Source organism: Anabrus simplex, chromosome 3, assembly GCF_040414725.1.
Source record: "Anabrus simplex isolate iqAnaSimp1 chromosome 3, ASM4041472v1, whole genome shotgun sequence".
Lineage (NCBI taxonomy): Eukaryota > Metazoa > Arthropoda > Insecta > Orthoptera > Tettigoniidae > Anabrus > Anabrus simplex.
Genome location: NC_090267.1, coordinates 32,943,294 through 32,959,834, shown reverse-complemented (window position 1 = coordinate 32,959,834; position 16,541 = coordinate 32,943,294). Strand labels below are relative to the sequence as shown.

At 40.0% G+C, this 16,541-nt stretch overlaps 2 protein-coding genes across 4 annotated transcripts in view; one reads left to right on the top strand and one right to left on the bottom strand.

Annotated features, from left to right (window-relative positions):
* LOC136865945 (gastrula zinc finger protein XlCGF57.1) overlaps positions 1 to 7,381 on the bottom strand; it is a 62,970-nt gene extending 55,589 nt beyond the window's left edge. Inside the window, exons 1-3 of one of the 2 annotated variants that reach the window (XM_067142508.2) lie at positions 7,362 to 7,381; positions 7,115 to 7,207; positions 6,846 to 6,998 (exon numbers count right to left, since the gene is read on the bottom strand). In XM_067142508.2, the coding sequence (XP_066998609.2) occupies positions 6,846 to 6,998; positions 7,115 to 7,207; positions 7,362 to 7,373 (258 nt within the window). In that variant the 5' untranslated portion in view covers positions 7,374 to 7,381. The other variant, XM_067142507.2, reaches the window with a different exon arrangement.
* A 269-nt stretch (positions 7,382 to 7,650) lies between these two features.
* Positions 7,651 to 16,541, top strand: part of LOC136865944 (uncharacterized) — a 142,013-nt gene continuing 133,122 nt past the window's right edge. Inside the window, exon 1 of one of the 2 annotated variants that reach the window (XM_067142505.2) lies at positions 7,651 to 7,910. Coding sequence is in view for 1 of the 2 variants with exons in the window: in XM_067142504.2 (XP_066998605.1) it covers positions 8,008 to 8,138 (131 nt within the window). In the remaining variant the exon portion in view is untranslated. Of the gene's footprint in view, positions 8,139 to 16,541 lie in introns of both variants that reach the window. The other variant, XM_067142504.2, reaches the window with a different exon arrangement.

Sequence of the window (16,541 nt, the reverse complement as noted above, 5' to 3'; positions counted from 1 at the left end):
GAAACTGTAATGTTTGCTGATAATATGAGATTCTTACTGATTTGCGCGCTCTGGGCTCGGCTGCTTTGCTCCTACTGTGACGTCATTTCGTTAACCAATAGCAGCTCGGCTCGCGTTGGGCCCAACCTTTAGTAGTGTTTAAGAACCTTGATCCATATAGGGGCTCACGTGCCAGAGTAGATCTGAATGGAATTACAAATCAGTGAGACAGCATATACACATTTCTTATCCTTAATTACAGAAAGATTCCTTAAGGTCCCCTTCAAACTAACCCTCAAGACTCATAATTTCTTAGCACTGTAAGATCTACGTAACCTATCTTCTACCTCCTACCAATCCTTACTTCCAACCTTGGATGTTTTCAGCTACCATTCAGAGATCTGTTGCTATAATGTATTTAAAACAGTATACACTTTGGCTGAATCTTCCTGCCTCTGGTGGTTATGACTAAAAGGGGCAAAACAACAAGATTATCCTATATCAAAAGTATCCTTGTCTTGTCAAGGTGGTGGGGCTTGAGTGGTCAAATGATCCAGAGAGCTATGCCGGCGGTAGCTTAGCTACTGGTACGGTCTCTGAAGCCGGTCAGATCAAAGGACTTTCCCTGTTGGTCGGGTTGGTAGAATGACACCCGAAGTATCTCCTGCCTGTCATATGAAGTGACTAAAAGGGACGACCTTGGCGCGGAAAAGGATTATGGCATTGTAATTGTGAATTGGACCCACGAGTGGATGGGATACATTGACAGGTAATCCTTGCCTGTCATAGAAGTGAATTGAAAGGGTCAAGCAGTCACTGGCCCCTTCTACAGGGTTAGTAGAAGACTGATTCAAAATTATGTGTGTGCTGTGTGGGAAAGGGCCTTTTATGTGTGCAACTACACTCAAAAGCCCAGATGGTATTCACAACCTATTGGGTGGGAGCGCCACATGTAACCTGCAGAAGTATCTGCCTGAAAACCCAGGTCCTCGCACAGCCAAATGCCTGAACAGAAAATCTCTGTATACCCTATGTGGGACCCACGTCTATATGACATCGCTTAACATCGGATCCTAAGCAATACCTTCCATGCCAGACAGGTATTGCCTTGGCTGCGTGGTGGCTACGGAGGCCTACGAATGGAGTTGGTAGCATTAGGCGAGGATATTTCAGATATGGCTTCCAAATAACCAGAACCAGTCCAGGGTAGTCCACCACCTAAGTCTTTAACATTCCCTCAGGGGCAACCCCTGGGAGCAAGCAAAGTGTGAAAGTTTAAGATTCAGCTTCCCTAGGTTCCCGGTAGCTGCTAGGGCCGATGGGAAAAACTCGCACTGGGCGAGTTGGCCGTGTGGTTAGGAGTGCGCAGCTGTGAGCTCGCATCCAGGAGAGAGTGGGTTTGAACCTCACTGTCGGCAGCCCTGAAGATGGTTTTCCGTGGTTTCCCATTTTCACACCAGGCAAATGCTGGGGCTGTACCTTAATTAAGGCCACAGCCGCTTCCTTCCTAGCCCTTTCCTGTCCCATCGTCGCCATAAGACCTATCAGTTTCGGTGTGACGTAAAACAACTAGCAAAAAATAAAAAAAATAAAATAAAAAAGGTGTGCAATGGTAGTTTGCTGCTTAAGACGCGCACCGCAGCTCAGGCTGTTGGTTGCTCAAGTGTGACAACTTTGGCGAAATCTCCATCAAAGTGGAAGAGCACAAATCCCTAAATCTGGTTCATAGAGTCATCTTCCACTGTGACCTGCCCTTGAACACTAACGATGAGCTGATGGATGACATGAAGAACCGTTACCATTGATGCTTTCATGGCCCGTACTTATAGACATGATATAGGCTTTTGGGCTTATGCCGTGTCAAGCAAATAAGGTGAAATTCTTTACGTTTCGCAGGGTCTTCAGAAGAAAATCTGGACTGTTCACGAGGAAGACTTTACCAAGGATGAAGTTTGAATCTAGACGTTAATAACAGAAACACCGTACGTGGTACAGCGTTAGCATTTGAAGCAGAAGGTGGTGGAACCATCAGAATCAGGCTGAGAAGGATTCACATAACATAATAGGTGTACACACATATGAAACTATGACATTGACACACGCCTGGAATGAAACATTTGGTGATGAGGAACATTAAAATTTGGAAAACACCGAAATGAAATAACAACAGTGAATGGACAGTTGTCCCCACTTTTACACCTGGGGTATACGAAATTCCCCCATCTGTTCTGTGTCCAGGTAGGGAGGGAATTATTTGCAATACTGGTTCCACATTCAAAAAAACAGAGATCCTCAGGGATTGGTTCTCAGTGTCACTGTTTGCAATTGCCATAAACGGTATTGTCGCCGCAGTGGGTTCAGCAGTAATACCATTGTTATATGTGGACTTTTTTACTCTGCATATAGCTCACAAAATAATACAATTACAGCAAGCTATTACGAGGGTAGAACAGTGGACAATAGAACATGGCTTCTGGTTCTCAATGTTCAAGACCTCTGTTGTTCACTTCTGTTGGAAGTGCACTCTTCATCCCCATCCTGAGCTTTATTTACGGGGAGTCGCTCTTTCTGTAGTAGGCAAGTACCGATTTCTTGGGCTTCACTTACGATGGATGAACTTTATTTAGGGGGTAGTCGCTCTTTCTGTAGTAGGCATGTACTGATTTCTTTGGCTCCACTTCGATGATAAGTTATTGTGCTTTCTTAGGGAATACATTGGGGGAGCTGATTGTATGGTGCTCTTGTGCCTTCATAGGGCACATATTTTATCCATATTAGACTACAGCAGTGCAGCATGTGGATCAGTGTATAAAATTGTCCTCAATAAACTGAATAGCATCTACCACAGCGAAATTAGGCTGGCAACGAGAGCTTTCTGTAAAAGTCTCACAGCCAGCTAGGGGCTTTACGTCGCACCGACACAGATAGGTCTTATGGCGACGATGGGATAGGAAAGGCCTAGGAGTTGGAAGGAAGCGGCCGTGGCCTTAATTAAGGTACAGCCCCAGCATTTGCCTGGTGTGAAAATGGGAAACCACGGAAAACCATTTTCAGGGTCTCACAGCCAGCCTGCTTGCCGAGTCCAGTATACCTTCTTTACACTTAAGACACAAGCAAGTGCAGTTGTCATTTGCTGCAAATCTACGACAGATTCCATTCACACAAGCTATCCTTATGTGTTCCATAACAAGAATTGCTGGCTGTATGCTGCTTACTCATGGGTTACGCAACCAGTTAGAATATGCCTGGATGGCATTTATGGAATGTTTGAAGTACCTTCAACTCCTTGTCTTGCAAGAGCATCTAGTAAGGTGTCTCCATGGATAGTACTTCTACCTGACATTATCCTAAAATTGCACACCGGCCCAAAGGGCAACTCTGACACCTCCATATATTAAAGGTTTTTCAGGTCTGTTGTAAACCGGTATCCAGGATCAAGTGTGCTGCATATGGATGGCTCTAGGGTAGCAGGGAGAGTGGGCTGTTCATTCACTGTTAATGATAACAGGTTTCTCTTTTTTCTACCTGAAAAATGCAGTGTGTACACAGCTGCGCTTTAAGCAATCTTCGAAGCTCTGGGGTACATGCTGTTCAATGGACGTCAGCATGCACTGACTCCTTGAACTCATTGCAGTCTACTGATACATGCTTCCCACAATACCCTCTGGTGCAGCATATCCATGATCTGCTGGCTGGATTGTGGGAAGCAAGCAGCAGAATTACATTTATAGTTTCCAAGCCACGTGGGTATAGCAGGAAATGAGTTAGCTGACCACGCTGCCCAGAAGGCAGTCACATTGCCCTTATTGCCTTACAAGGCTCCTGCCAGGGATATACGTTCTCAGCTTGTTAATATCCTTATGGGAGGAGGAGCGACAGGCCACCTGTCTTTCCAATACGCTGAGAACGATTAACAGAACAACAAAGGTATGGAAGACTTCCCTTTGGATCTCCAGAGAGAAGCAGGGGTATTATGTTGCCTTCATGTCAGCCATAGTACAGTAACACATTCCTACTTACTGAAAGGATAAAACCTCCGCAGTGTGTACTTGCAGCTGCCACCTAACCATAAGGCACATCCTTACGGAGAGCGCAGATCTGGTCGATCTGCACCATAGTCTAAAACTTCCAATGGCCATTTCACTCATTCTACAAGATGATGAGCAGTCCATAGACCTAGTCATCTGTTTTATAAGGGATAGTGGCCTGTGGTATCGTTTTTAAAAGTGAAGATTTTATTTAAGTTTTTAAACTTTTCTTTTATTGTGAACTATGCCCTTATTCTTTTGACCAATGGCATATGCTGGTATCAAGACATGGGCTACCACTAGATTTAGGTTACCCCTTTTCGACGGTTGGTTTAGGGAACGTCAAGCATTAAGCGTTTTTTTTTTTTTTTTTTGCTAGTTGTTTTACGTCGCACCGACACAGATAGGTCTTACGGCGACGATATTTAAGCGTTTTGAGCTGCAGCCAATAGCCAACGGAAAATCCTGTTGTGTTGTCAAGGCTGCTTCACAAGCTACTGCCCTGGCCTCTGCTACTGCTAACACTCAATACCTGACCAATCGAGTTGGTAGCCTAAGGTTTAGCAAAGTGAAGTCCAGCTTTGAGGCTAAATGGATAGAATGCTTGCCTTTGGTCTGACGGCCCCGGTTCAGTTTTCAGAATCAACACCCTCATACTGTTAATTCCCCTGGCTCGGGGACGGGGTGTTTATGATGTCTTCGCCATTTATTTTATCCTCATTAGGTCACCAAGCCTGTACAGATGCCATGCACCATTATTATTATTATTATTATTATTATTATTATTATTATTAAACACATCATGTTGTTAGGTCATCAGCCCAGAGGCTGGTTGGATCCTCAAATAGCACCACCAAAATGAGGCGTACTAGGCAAGATGAGGAGTGAGGTAGTATGCCATTGCTTTCCTCACAAAGAAACACATCATCATAATCGTTAAATAACAAATGTTGAATTTTACAGCGATCGTACCCATCGTTCACTGATTAATTATCTTCCTCGGAAGATAAGTGGTGGTGTATGACCCAATCAACAAAATAGAACACTAAACCTGAAAGATTGCATTTCATTTTAGCAGATCTGCCTATAAAAATAAAACTATATTACTCCCTTGTATTACTCCTATAACAGCAGGCCTGCAGTGTGTTCCTACAAGGATGTAGAAGTAAACGGGAGTGAAATACCAGCACTCCGTTATCTATATAATTAAGTCAGAAGGATGAGGTGAGGAAGTATATACGATGATTAACGCATGGTTGATAGTTAGCAGTGGCGATCTGACGGACCAAAGCCTAGCACACCTATCCTCCGCCGGTCCCCGCGCCTGTAGGCATTCAGCAGCAAGCCGCGTGAGGCGTATCGAGGGCAGCGAGACGAGAGTCTGGGCTGCAATATCAGTCTCCGAAGTCTTGTTCTCAGAAATACGTGCGACATCTTTTCTCACTGCTTTCAAGGTTTGCAAATTGAACAATGTGTCAGACGCTTACAATATAATGTGCTTTAGATTTCTATCGCTTGCATTTGAGGTCTGGGCTTCACTGATAGCCTTGGTAGCCTTCAGTATACGCCACTGCTTTTAACTATGTTTAAAGTATTTTCTGTTTGTTTTAATGTATTTTTAGCTTTTAAGTTGAATAATATATGTAAACAATCTTACTTTTATGTCAGTGTCTTATTTTATTTAATATTAAAGAAAATAAGGTATTGTGAATTAGATTTTAAATTAGACTATTTTAAATTCATAATCATTTTTCGTCATTATTATATTAAAAAATCTATTAGTGGGTAAATTTTAAATTTTAGTCCATAATTTCATTTCATCTTTTACCATTGGGTTTTGATGACCTACATTTCTTTTGCTATTGTTAAATGTTGCACTAACACACCGAAGGTTTTGGCGACGGAAGGATGGGAAAGGGCTAGGATAGGGAAGGTATTGTGGTGGCTGTAGCCTTAATTAAGGTATAGCCCCAGCATTTGTCTGGAGAAAAAATGAGAAACCACGGAAAACCATCTTCAGGGCTGCCAATAGTGGGAATCATATTCACTATCTCCCAAATGCAAGCTCACAGCTGTGTGACCTTAACCACATGGCCTCTGTGACCAAGATGACAAAATGAAATGACGTATGGCTTTTAGTGCCGGGAGTGTCCAAGGACAAGTTCGGCTCGCCAGGTACAGGTCTTTTTGACTTGACGACCTGCGCGTCGTGATGAGGATGAAATGATGAAGACGACGCATACACCCAGCCCCTGTGTCAGCGGAATTAACCAATTATGGTTAAAATTGCCGACCCTGCCAGGAATCGAACCTGGGACCCCTATGGCCAAAGGCCAGCATGCTAACCATTTAGTCATGGAGCCTGTGACCAAGATGTTAGGTCTCTTTAAACAACAATCATCATCATCATCAAGATTATTTATCCCTCGAAGAAGAAATGGAACGAATCTTATCCCTTAAGCAATGAGAATATTAGGTAAAGAAACTGGAGAATCTTAAAATCTGGGGAAAATAAAAGACTTCCTATGATTTGCAAACCTAACATTGCACCACTGAACCTTGCAAACCTAAAACTGTTGAGCTTGGTAGAGAATAGGAATAGGAGAATAGAGGTTCGATACGGAAGATGATTGAGAGGAACCTGATGCAAGTAAATGTAAGCAATATCAGGCTCTTTAGGTTCCTATAGTCATAATGCGAAGTCTTTTAAGAGGGGCTTCTCATCTCTCTTTGAAGAGCGGCTTAACAAGAAATGCAACTGTCAGCAATGTTGTCAAGGTTTTCTGTCAACTTATGAGAGTCCATGTCTATCTGACATTTTTCATTATACTGTCTTACCTCTGAAACTTCAGAAGCGGACTGAAGTTTACTCAAATAGTGATGCAAAGTGGAATCAGAATTTTTACATAGTTCTTTAAATTCAAAGAACTGATCAAGCTGCATGCAGCACTGCTGACATATTAATGTTGGTAGGCCATCACCTTCAAATACCTAGAAAATGAAATTTGATCTACATTAACAACAGCTGAAATTAAAATCCTTAACAAGGAACATTGCAAATTATCTTGATTCAATCATGCGTAATTCCAATGAGGATTCATACTAACCCGAATTGATACACAGTTCATGATTTTTTGCAATAGTGAAACCTGGTTATGATCATTGCTCAAGCTGTCCTGAAATATTGACATAACACCGTTCTGCAACAAGCAAAGACGACATATACCGGAATAGTTAATGAATATTTCACCGTTCATTTTTCCATACTAGTTACGATAGATTCCATTAATCTAAAGAAGAGAAAATCTGACTTTTCTCAGATGATGTAAAGGCATTCGAATCGTAAAGACGAACCCTTAACCTCATTCATCTTATCCATACCAGAAAAAAAGAAAAAAAAAACCTCTCAAAACGCTGAAGTTTCAACAAATACAGTACTCTATATACTGTATTTGGTTTCAATCAAAATACATTGACGCAATTTTGAGTTCATCTGTCTGTCATTTTTCAGTGTGGCCAATGTCGACTTCCTTCTTCTTTGTGAACTCGGAAGTCATTGTTCGTGGCAATTTCGTACAATTAGTGCTATGCGGTGCTATGTCTGTTGGCTAACCTTGAGGTATTTGTGAGGTTATAAAAAGTTTTGACATTTCACGTTTGGCGCTTTTAATGTGGTTGAAACGTGGTGTTAAGGTGGTGTCCGATTAGTCAGCCGGGAAATGTAGCAGTGCAATATTTTTTATACCGCACTTAACGGGGTGTTTATAATAAGAAATATAATGAACGTACATTTTATGTTGTATCGAACATTTATTATAAACATTATTGTGGAAGTCGTGTATTAGTTTAAAAATACTGTGTCTGTACTGGAAATGTAGCAGGTTATGATTTGACTGCATGGAGGTACGATGTTGCTGTAGCCGGGTTTCGAGCCAGATAACTTGCTAGATAGGGACTTAACGGCTGTGTTTGTGAACTGTTTGTAATATATTTGTGAAAAATGGCCTTGTTGAGCCTCAGTGATGAAATTTTGATACACATATGCCTGTTCCTATCTGGAGTTGATAAAATAGCTTTATCTTTGACATGTGTTCGATTTAGCCAGATTTTAAACGAAAAGAAATTAGTGCGGTAAGTGAGTCTTTTTTTTTTTTTTAGGAAAGCATGTGAACATCTCATGTTAATTCAAACGTCCCGTTAATCAGCAGTTTGTGTCTTGTTCATTGCACTGTCTTTTTCCAGTACTTCTCATTTTTCTGTTATATCGTTTTAATAAACCTATTTGCAGCAGTGTCTTTGATTTGCTGGTCTTTCGCTGGCCTTTCCTCTTTCAACATTGAAAATAGAAAGTCATGTGGCTACAACATAAATATTTTTATTGAAATGTTGAATGTGCTTGAGCATGCAGAGGCAGACGAAAATGAGCCTATGAGTTGCTTGTACATGTATAGTTGGACCCAAACGAGGCCACTTTAAGGGAAGATCTATATTTGTTGAGTTGGACTTGATTGCTGAGTTTAACTGCAAAAACACTAGGCCTAGTTAATAAGGAGGAATGTGAATCTCTATATCAGTGATTTTCAACCTTTTGGACACTGCAGCGAGTTAAATTCTATTTCTTAAAGGTAAGAGTCGTGCCCCAAGAAATTTGCCGTTTAACTAACGTATTAGGCCTACTGTAATAATTAAGTATGGCATAATCTTCTGTGTGTCGTTGCATCTAGTTGCTACATCCAAGCACTCATATTCTGAAATGAGAACTTGTGAAGGGACAGTAAATTGACTATGACTATGCAGTAGGCCTATTGAGAATCCGATATAGACTGCCTTAATCTTCAATGAGGAAAAGAAAATGTTGGATTATTACTTTGCCAAAAACCTACGATGTATTAGTATAATGTTGAACCACTAGCAAAAAAAGAGTACATTTGTGACTTGATCTGTCTACGAAATCTTGATCAGGCACCTTCAATACCACATTTCAAATGTCTGAATACGACTTGTTAGTTTGGAGTTAAGTGTCCACGTTTATCCACAGTATACAAAAGTTTGTTCAGGATATCTGGTGCTGAGCTTGAAGGCCGCTGGTGGCACTGTTATGTCAGAACAGTGAGTGATGATTTTCGTCAGTACTGAGAACGTGTGTGTAGAGTTTTGTGACATTAGCTGCAACGATGCCGAAGCAGATTGACCCTTACTGGGAGGTGTACATAATAGCCCTTTCTGATGCTAAATATACTTATTCTACAATCCAAGGAATGTGCCAGAAACATGCTTTCATGATATCAAAAAATGGGATCAGTGCTGTATTGAATAAAAAAGACAAAGGCTGACTGGGCTTAATTTGGAAAAAATAGGCAAATCCATGACATGCCACCAGTCGTACACCAGAAGTGGTGAGGAAAGTGATGGCCCTTGTCTCAGGCGGTAACCGTACCCACCAAAGGACTATTGCACATAAGTTGGGGATGCCTGTTTTAACAGTTAACACCATAATCAACAAGGTCCTGCAATTAGAAAAAGTGGCTTAAGCGCTGAGTTCACAAGCTGTTGCCTTGTCACATTTTGGAATGTCACACTAATGCAAGAAAGTTGTATGATAGCTATCTGGCAGGGGACTGATGAAAAAATTTGGTGATATTAGACAGAGCGTATGGCTTAGTGATGGTAACAAACCCTACTCGATTTACTACTGCCCTAGAGACAATAAAAAATAAATAAAAAATAAATATTGTATTTAAAGAAGACCAGAAAAGTTTCCCATTGGGTTTTGTGATCATCGCTGGATACTGCTACAATGGCAAGTTAGGAATGAATCAACAACCTCTTTGACATTCTATTTGCTGAACATAATACAATGCTGCATCCAGCCGCATTCCCCAATGAGTTAACACTAACACAGGAGGAAGTGGACTCTCGAAGATGATCTTCTTTTAGAGGCCACAAATCGATCTACCAATGGGAAAGATTTGCTTATTGTCTCAGCGATGTGATGAAGAGCATGTGCTAAACAAGTTATACGAATTAAGTGGGAAAAATACCTTTGAGTGTTTGTCCTGATTTTACCATGGGAGTACCTACGTCTGTAACAAATAAAAATAGCTGGTCGTATTTGATACCAGATTTCAAGGAATCCTTCACACACTGGGTCACGGTTACATTTATAGTGGCTGGCAATTCACTCACATACAAGGAAGGCATCGTCTGTTTTTTCCTTTTTTAAGGCACCAATAATTATTAGCAATAGAACGGCTCTCATAATCAGTGGTTTCATCAACAGACAATCGCACACGTTCATTTGCTAGTTCATTCTGTAAATTTGAGATTACGTTATTGTACTGATAACAATGTCCTACCTAAGTCTTGTGCAATGTGCTTTCTTCAGGCCCGTGTTGTTGAGTGTATTTGGCAAGAAAACATTGTAATGTGGGGTTATTCTTTTTCCATGAGGGAATATCAGCAGCTAAAATTGCTTGGCACAAGTCATAAGAAAATTCTGTAACCCTACGTCCAAAACACCCTACTAGTTGCTTTTGGACAGGCTCTTTATTTGCCACTTTTCTGCTTAAATTCACCTTATGTTTTGCTGTGTTTATGTGCTTAACTACTTGAAAACTCCCTGCATATTTTTCACATGCTCTACAGAAGAACATTGCCCTATTATCTATAGATTTTAAGTCACCTGCAAACTCCTGTAAATTAGTTAATTTATCACTTGAAGGTGGTCTTACTTTTGGCATTTAAAGTACTTTTAACACACACTTTATAAGTTACGTGTAACTTAATATACAGTAATTTGTCTGGTACGCAACCGTTTCACATCACCGTTGCAAATTACAACACTACTGCCAGTGGCCAGCCAAAGCAGTGAAGGATGATGCAAGATGGGATTCACAGTACGACATCAAATCAGGATGTGATGAGTTGCTTCATCGTATGCAATGTTACTGTCAATATGACACATATGAAAAAATAAAATAAAAAGCCTTAAAATTGTTAAAATATGCCATATGGCATTATAATATTTGAACAAAATCACAAAATTAAAAAACTGGAAACTCGTTAAAATATGCCATATAAGCACTAAAATATTGAAATATGATGCATTTATAAAAATCACAAAAATACGTAGTACTATGCACCATAAAAATCATGTTCAAATAACTGAAGAATCCATAATTTGTACATGTAATATATGTATAAGCATACATTTTTTAGCCCTAAGAAAAAACATGCAAATGCATGAAGTTCTGGGCCCCACTGATGGAAGCTCATTGTATGGTAGTTCTTGTACTCCAGGGCATTGGATTTTCTTAGTATAGGGATTATGATAGGCATGCAGTGTTCTGGCTATCTTCTGGTATTGTATGCCTTATTTACCAGTTGGTACAGTTTTCTTCATAAGGGCTTCTGCTCCTACTTTTCATCACTTTGTTGGAATGTCGTCAGTCCCTGGAGATATCCTTCCACTGGTGTGTAATCAGGAATGCTTGTGCCGCCTCTAAGCAGCTCTTCAATATACTACTTCCGTCATTGCCATTCTCATAGATCCACCAGTCATTCACTGTTTTTCCTCACAAGTGCACAAGGGGTTTTAGTCTTAGGGGACATTTTTTCATCTTTGTGTAAGCTTTATCTGTCCTATTGCTTTTAATACATTCTTCCACATCTGTTCATCATACCATTGACTCTTAGCTTCTTTGCATAATCTTTACACCAACAAATCTAGCAGAGAAATTGTTCACCCAATCGATACTTTTTATTTTGCTTTTGGCAAAATTAATTTACAAGTAGTACATGTTTCATTTAGATTGACTGAACATCATCAGCTACACTTTTTGGTTTAAGTAAAAATTCATAAAACGTTTTAATATGTCAGAGATTGTTTTAAGATTCACTTGGAATAATATATCTCTGTACTTTTAGGAATTCCTACCTGAACCAAAAAGTGTAGATGATGATGTTCAGTCAATCTAAATGAAACCTGTACTACTTGTAAATTAAATTTGCCAAAGGCAAAATGTAAAGTATCGACTAGGTGGAACAATTTCTGTGCTTGATTTATTGATTAATTTATCGATGCAGATCATGAAGTGGATGGTTTGCAATAATCTTTGGACTTCGTTCTCCGGTTCTTTGTAGTTTCCTGTATTTACATTTCCTTTTCTTTTCATTCTTTTCCAATATTTCACCCATGACCCATGGTTTTCTTGCAGCTAGTTCTGAACGCCACATTGCGAACAGTCTCTCTTGCTTTCAACCACGTTGAATCTACCTTATTGGTGGTTATGTTGTTTTCCCTTAGCCTTCTATTAATTTCTATTTTGGCTTGGCTGAGTGCCTCAGACAGTTGAGGCACTGTCCTTCTGACACCAACTTAGCAGGTTCGATCATGGCTCAGTCCAGTGGTATTTGAAGGTGCTGAAATACGACAGCCTCGTGTCTGTAGATTTACTGGCACGTAAAAGAACTCCTGCGGGACTAAATTCCAGCACCTCGGCGTCTCCGAAGACCGTAAAAGTAGTTAGTGGGACGTAAAACAAATAACATTATTATTATTATTATTATTATTATTATAGTTCTGAACGTCACATTACGAACTGCCTCTCTTGCTTTCAACCACCTTGAATCTACCTTATTGGTGGTTATGTTGTTTTCCCTTAGCCTTCTATTAATTTCTATTTTGGCTTGGCTGAGTGGCTCAGACAGTTGAGGCACTGTCCTTCTGACACCAACTTAGCAGGTTCGATCATGGCTCAGTCCAGTGGTATTTGAAGGTGCTGAAATACGACAGCCTCGTGTCGGTAGATTTACTGGCACGTAAAAGAACTCCTGCGGGACTAAATTCCAGCACCTCGGCGTCTCCGAAGACCGTAAAAGTAGTTAGTGGGACGTAAAACAAATAACATTATTATTATTATTATTAAGTGAGAAAAGGTTAATTATATGGCCTCTAAAATACCAACTTGAAAGGAGGCTCTCCGCACTCCTAATACACTTTATTTAAAACCTACTTGGCACTAGGCCGTTAATGCAAGGGCTAATCCCATACTACAGAGATTTCCGTGGTAGGTAGAGGTGAAAGAAGGTGCGGGTGTGAATAGGTCTCCAACTACGGAATTAAAGTTAAATGTAAAATTTAACAAGGTTATATTTTCTTTCCAAAATTCAGAAATAACAAGAATGGCAGGTACGGAGTAGCAAGACAACAAAGTACAATTACAGTATTTACAGGATTTGGGCTTCGAGCCCTGAAAACACAATTCTTGAGCAACTAGCCCAACTTTACGATATACAAATTTCAACAACGGGGCAGAAGACCCCAATCAAACCCTGGAGCACTTGCTCCAAATTACACCGTAAAGCCTCCTCGAGGCATACAAGACTCAGTTTCCGGAAAAGAGCCACTCGCTCTCAAATTTAAGCCTCTCCCAGGCCACACCAAACTCCACCTTCAAGCTGTCCTCAACGGACATAAACACAGGGGTAAAATACCCAATCTACTGAGGCCTATTAAGTGAGAAAAGGTTAATTATATGGCCTCTAAAATACCAACTTGAAAGGAGGCTCTCCGCACTCCTAATACACTTTATTTAAAACCTACTTGGCACTAGGCCGTTAATGCAAGGGCTAATCCCATACTACAGAGGTGACTTCAGAAAAGAACAATTTACATTATATTAACGAAGAATAGGTTGAGAAAAATAAGTTCACCTCAAAACAATATGATTGGGAGCTCGAGAGGGTTAAGCACTCTCTATCCCAATATGCAGTTTAAAAGATGAAATAGATACAAGTTTCTTTACATTTTAAGGAAGGTTACATAATGGAAAAAGCTTCGGACCCGCCCCGAGAGTTAAACTGCTGAGCTAGCAAAGAAAGAAGTTATTAATTGGCCATTACCTTGTTGTTGACCGCTGCCGAAGAAAGAGGCGCTTCCCGCCCCCTGCTATGTACTTTACACACTGAAAGATGGAACAGAAGTGGCGCAGAGACCCTAAAATCAGCAGTTTATATACTCTCGCGGAAGGTTCTAGGCGTTAGGGGAATGAGAACACCCGCCCACAATCACTTTATTGGAGAATAAAGAGAAACCCCTACACAAGATGAAGAAGAAACACATTATTGGTGGAAAATTAATTTCAGAAATTCGGGATTGGCTAGATTTAAAACAAGGGGAAAGAAAGGGGTAATATTGCCAACTTAACCAATGACTGAAAGAAATTTAACAAAGAACAAACTTTTGAAATAAAATTTTCTCCAAAGAACAGTTCTTTTTCTTCGCACTAGGGTGCACTATTGTAGTTCTTCAGTAGTGTCCTCTAGAAGAGAAAGTTCACACTTCTTACTTCAAGCAAAACAAAAACACATCAAAAATGACACAGTTCTAAAACTCCAAAATTTATAGGTAGTGACATCTTCTGAGAAAGTAGAAAATTAATACCGTCAATAAAGTTCAGACTTCCTCCAGCAGAGGAGTTTCAACTGGCGCACCATTTGAATTAGCGGCGTGGAGGTGTACCGCCCGGTACAATTGTTATTATAGTTCTGAACGTCACATTACGAACAGCCTCTCTTGCTTTCAACCACCTTGAATCTACCTTATTGGTGGTTATGTTGTTTTCCCTTAGCCTTCTATTAATTTCTATTTTGGCTTGGCTGAGTGGCTCAGACAGTTGAGGCACTGTCCTTCTGACACCAACTTAGCAGGTTCGATCATGGCTCAGTCCAGTGGTATTTGAAGGTGCTGAAATACGACAGCCTCGTGTCGGTAGATTTACTGGCACGTAAAAGAACTCCTGCGGGACTAAATTCCAGCACCTCAGCGTCTCCGAAGACCGTAAAAGTAGTTAGTGGGACGTAAAACAAATAACATTATTATTATTATTATTATTATTATTATTATTATTATTATTATTATTATTATTATAGTTCTGAACGTCACATTACGAACAGCCTCTCTTGCTTTCAACCACCTTGAATCTACCTTATTGTTGGTTATGTTGTTTTCCCTTAGCCTTCTATTAATTTCTCTTTTGGCTTGGCTGAGTGGCTCAGACAGTTGAGGCACTGTCCTTCTGACACCAACTTAGCAGATTCGATCATGGCTCAGTCCAGTGGTATTTGAAGGTGCTCAAATATATCAGCCTTGTGTTGGTAGATTTGCTGGCACGTAAAAGAGCTCCTGCGAGACTAAATTCCAGCACCTGCGTGTCTCCCAAAACCGTAAAAGTAGTTAGTACAGAGGTGCCAGCTATTACGTATTGTCCATAATTATTACGGATTTCACTTTACGATTGTGGTATTATGTTCAAAGATGAAATTATTACGGGAAAGCAACATCAATATGAAAACAATATTTTTTGATGAAAAAAGTAACCAAGCAGCATTACTTCACAACCCTCCTCGATTCAATACTTAGGAGTTGCCAGTGATACTTATTTGATCGTCACTTCCTTTTTCTGTCCATAAGTGTTGTGAAATTCATTGTGAATGAAGGACCTCTACCCTGCTCTTCTCCACTATAAAACCTTAAGTAATGTTGTATTTGCAGTATTAATTGTACCTGACAGTAACTCTCCCTCAGAAAGAAATTGTGATGTTGATGGGAAAATCAGACAGAATTCAGGCCCATATTAAAACACGTCTGCACTGGTATTGTTTATGGTTCACAAGACAAAAATATCATCACAAGGAGAAGGTTGCTTTAAGAAAAATTACACTGAAAAACTTTGCCACTTCGTTTTCGTCACTACTTTTGCCTACTACTGCATTAGTGTCACCCATTAAAATTACATTATTGCTCGCTTTTGCATGGTAATCTCGAACATTCATCACAGTGTTCTCCCCAGAAATTTTCGTCAGCCAGGTAGCAGGAATGAGTAGCCGTGGGGGGGATATTACGTAACAAACAAATTTGGTAAAGTTTAATTTTATTCCCCATAGGTCTTTAACAGGTAAATATTAACTGCAAAATTGAACTATTTTACTGTCATTATCACGAACAAGACATAACAGAGTATTTTGTTAAGCTGCTCGTTCATAACCATTTAACACCCGTACTTACCACTCGATTGGTGCGGACTACCGTATGTGTTTGTGACGTCATGTGGAATCGAGTGCTCGCATGCGATTCCATGCTAATCCAGACGCAATAATGCTGATTTATCATTTAAATAAACAGCTTTACAGTATTTTTGTTTTAATTTGGAGCACAAATAATTTAAAAAATGTACTGTATTATTGTTATAAAACTAGCACACAATATCAATGTTATGTTAGCTGGGTGGTCTGTAAAAATGGCAGGGAGAACACTGCATCAGATTACACAGTAAAATCTACCTTTAGCGGAACCTTTATGAACCGGGAAACTGCCCATATTGGAAAATTTTCCCATTCCTGTGTTTTATGGTTTAATATTCATTTAAGTTTACCTGTATTTAGTGGAACCTGTCTGATGCGGAAACGAAAGGAAATTTTGCGACTATAACAGAAGAAATATTTATATTTCCTTCCTAACCCTTTTCAGTACAT